The sequence below is a fragment of the Bombina bombina genome, chromosome 1, assembly GCF_027579735.1.
Source record: "Bombina bombina isolate aBomBom1 chromosome 1, aBomBom1.pri, whole genome shotgun sequence".
NCBI lineage: Eukaryota > Metazoa > Chordata > Amphibia > Anura > Bombinatoridae > Bombina > Bombina bombina.
In genome coordinates, this window is record NC_069499.1 from 1,119,860,046 (window position 1) to 1,119,863,756 (window position 3,711).

The following is a 3,711-nucleotide window of genomic DNA, read 5'->3' on the forward strand; positions in this document are numbered from 1 at the left end:
GCTATGTTTGCCGGGAACTATTCGCCGGCGAACTATTCGCGACATCACTAGTACACACCCCCAATTTGTACAATGTAAACGTATAGATGTATCAATAAACTGTTCAACAAGAACAAGTCATAAACTTCTGAAAATATGAAACCACAGCACTACTTCAACATATGGTTGTAATCTGTTGTCACAAGGCACTATCACATTAGATAGAAAGCTGCCTGAGGTTGTCTTAAAACTGCAGTCAAAATACTATTTTATTTTTCAAAACCAAGCATAATCCCAGCATTTCATAACACAAAATCATTTTTAGTTAGGGGGTCACTATACGTTAGATAGGAACCCGAGCCTGCCCTTATTCCCTGCATTCACAAAGTCACACTACATTACACAGAAACATAGCCATGTATTACCATTCAGTTACTGTAACAGACATGAGCATGAACTAGAATATTTTGCTGAGAACTGTGTAACCCAAATCGTGATGACAATGACCACTTGCCATCTCCTTAGTCTTCCTGTAAGCATCTATCTAGAGAGAGAGAAGACTTCAGTCGCATAGCTCTCGCATGTCACTTAGTTGTCACTGTGTGGGTGTGAGGGAAAGGGGGGATGATGACACTATGAACAGATATAGAGTGTTACAAAGCAAATTGGAAATAGACACAGGGAGACTATATATACTTTGGGCGAGTAACTGTACGGGAGAGCCAGACTAAGAGCTAGAGAACTCAGATCAAGAAGCACTGACTATATCTACTGAGATATATAGCTCAGTATGTTGGGAAAGCAGGAGACACGTGAAGGGCTGGGAGCTGTGGCTGAGTTGAGTTGCCAAGTGAAAGAAGACAACACAGCTCGGAGGGAGCACTTCTCTGCAGAATGGACAGATACATCCGTCTTCAGCAGACCAGAGGAAAGGTACAGCTGGGAATCTGAGGCAGGAGGGAAAATATGACAATTTTAAATGAAATGGAACTTACAACAGACTATAGATCAGATCAGATACAGTATGTGTTTACTAAATGCTTTAAAACCTTAAAGGGACAGTAATGCAAAATTAAACTTTCATGATTCATACAGAGCATGTGATTTTCAAGTTTCCAATTTACTTTTATTTTTCAAATTTGCTTTTCTCCCATGATATCCTTTGTTTAGAGTAAAGCTAGGTAAAATGACAGGAGCTCGGGAGCGTGCACATGTGTTTAGCAGTCTATGGCAGCAGTGTTTGTATCTATGTTTTTGTGTTGCTATAAACACTGCAAACAATGCTGTCAGATGGCTAAAGACAGTGCACACTATTGTGCTTACCTAGGATACCAAAAGAACTAAGCTGAAGTGATAACACAAGTAAATTGGAAAGTTGTTTAAAATTTCATGCTCTATCCAGTCTATTTAAGTTAATTTATTTCTTTATGTAACAACTGGATTCATGCAACCATTATATGTCTATGTGTGCTTTATTTTGCCATTTTTTAAATGAGGTTATTAATATTACACTGATTTGTATCCATCATCAAAGTCCCATAAGAAATAATATAAAATCATTTTCCAAGTGTCACAGTGTTTTTAGAATTTTAGCCAGCTGGTAGATGACCTGACAAATCTATAGAGAGGGGTATAAGTACAGAGAATAGGAACAATTACTTATTTATAATTTGCCTTTTGTTTCCCCATTGTAGATGCAGTGCAGGTGATGCCAACCTGTGGAAGAGGGAGACTTTCCGCCAACAGGGAAAGACACGGTTCCTGGTTCAGTGCTCCCCAGCACAAGTCATGAAGATGGGTCGCCTGGGCCAACGCCTCACCCAGTACCAGTTACCTTACCAGAGGGCACTGCCTCTTCCAATCTTCAAGCCAGCAGACCTCACCACCAAAATGGAGCGTATTTCCACACCACCTACGCTGCGTGGCTTGATGGAGTTCGAGAGAGCACTGAGCCATCCTGGCAATGATGGGATGTGCCAGGACAAGACACCAGTTTCACATATTACCAAGGAGTTGCCACCAGTCATGCAACCAGCACGCATGGACTTTGCCAAACCTGGGCTTATGCACTCTTTCTCCAGGTCTATGTCTCAAGAGGTTCAAAGGGGTTAGAGAATTGGGGTGAGCTTGCTAGTCCCAAAAGAATCAGATAGGAATGTAATTTGTGTCAACAATGTGCATGCACTAGAATGTCTACTACTGTTTTATTTCTTACACCAAGGCCAGTTTACGCCCAGTAGCAGCATTTTTAATTAGGACAATTTCATTTGTAAACTGCACTTAATTATTTGCTTTAAATAGGAGCAATGCAGAAAAAGTACCAATGCATCTCCTACAGAACTGCTTTAACATACAACTTTACAGCAATTTTATAGGTACATTAAACTCAAAGTGCAGGAACTAACCATAACAGTTAATTGGTAGTTATAATAATGAAGACAATGCAGAACAATCTATTTAATTTGCACATAGACCATAGAAGGTTGAGCTGAGTGAAATACATAGAAAGAGCAGGACACAATAATGTTCTTAAACACCATTCTCCTCTTTAATGGTGTACAGTGGGTAAAGCTGATAGCTCTGGTCAATACAGTAGAATACACATGGTCTTCCCGCTAAATTATGTCTATGGTGACCAAATGTCCAACCACAGACTAGACAGAGTATAGAAGGAAAATAGTATGTGAAAAAAGAAAGAATTACAAGAATTGTGTGTAAAGAGATGAAAAAAGAAGGACTCGTAGGTGTAGGATCCCTGGTGACCCTAACAAGCAAAGTTGGCCTACCTTGAATTGCTACTTTGAGAAACCAGGGTTTAAGAATGCACTTTAGGAGCTGAATGCAATCTCTGTGATAGGTGTTTAATTATTTAATCTCTTAGCTGCCAGAGAGTGCTGCAACATATTCAATAGCAATGCATAGCTGCCCTCTCTTTATCTATTCCATATCAAAGAAATAAGCACTTGTAAAAGGATTTATAATGAAGGTGATTGAATGCACTAGACTAGAAACAAGCTAAGCTACTTATTGCAGACCATTGCTGACTTCCAACAAAATGCATGATTTGTGCGCATGATTTGTATAATATGTGAATGTAGATAGATGTATATTTATATTTGTATATTTATTTTTGTGTGTCTAATGTAAATATACCTGTCAACTTTTTTGCTGTAACCAATCTGATGTCTATGAGAGGTTGTAAGTTTTTTGTTAAGTCTGTATACAGATCACAAATATAAATGTCATTTTCTTTCGTCTATGCCTACTGTTTGATGTCTTTATTTCACCAGATAACACTGTAAACTATAAATGGTCTAGAGAATAAAAATAATTAATCAATGGTTAGCTGATTTAACCCATGTAAATCAGAATATGTTTTTTCTTTCCAAAAGAGATAAGGAGCTTTCAGGATCTCATAACATTATATATGAAGGCAGGGGGGGGGGGTTCTTAACCATAACATTTTGGGGTGCAAAATGTCAAGCCCAAAGCCAAATATTAAGTGCACTGGTGTTCGTGGTAGGGAGTCGGGACGTCCCCTTTCATTACATGTTGCCTCTATTACTTATTCATTTTTTAACACCCCCCCTCTTCTTTGCCTATCTCCTTGCTCTTAAAAATGAACTGGGCACGTACATAAAAGAACTACTTTGCAAGTTTCACCTGTGATGTTTGCGGGTGCTACAGTAACCACTTAGAACAACCACTGTACAAAAAGTTATTAAAGGGACA

At 38.8% G+C, this 3,711-nt stretch overlaps 1 protein-coding gene across 1 annotated transcript; it reads left to right on the forward strand.

Annotated features, from left to right (window-relative positions):
- The first annotated feature begins 679 nt into the window (after window positions 1–679).
- Window positions 680–3,238, forward strand: TCAP (titin-cap). The gene is made up of 2 exons (XM_053698042.1): window positions 680–912; window positions 1,674–3,238. The coding sequence occupies exons 1-2, from the start codon at window positions 770–772 to the stop codon at window positions 2,089–2,091; spliced, it is 561 nt and encodes a 186-aa protein (XP_053554017.1). The 5' UTR covers window positions 680–769; the 3' UTR covers window positions 2,092–3,238.
- Window positions 3,239–3,711: the final 473 nt, after the last annotated feature.

What these genes read in the sequence shown, in the direction of transcription:
- TCAP (XM_053698042.1), top strand. Translation starts at nt 770, where the DNA reads ATGTTGGGAAAGCAGGAGACACGTGAAGGGCTGGGAGCTGTGGCTGAG. An exon ending in TTCAGCAGACCAGAGGAAAG is followed by an intron (nt 913 to 1,673) that starts GTACAGCTGGGA and finishes TCCCCATTGTAG; the next exon opens with ATGCAGTGCAGGTGATGCCA.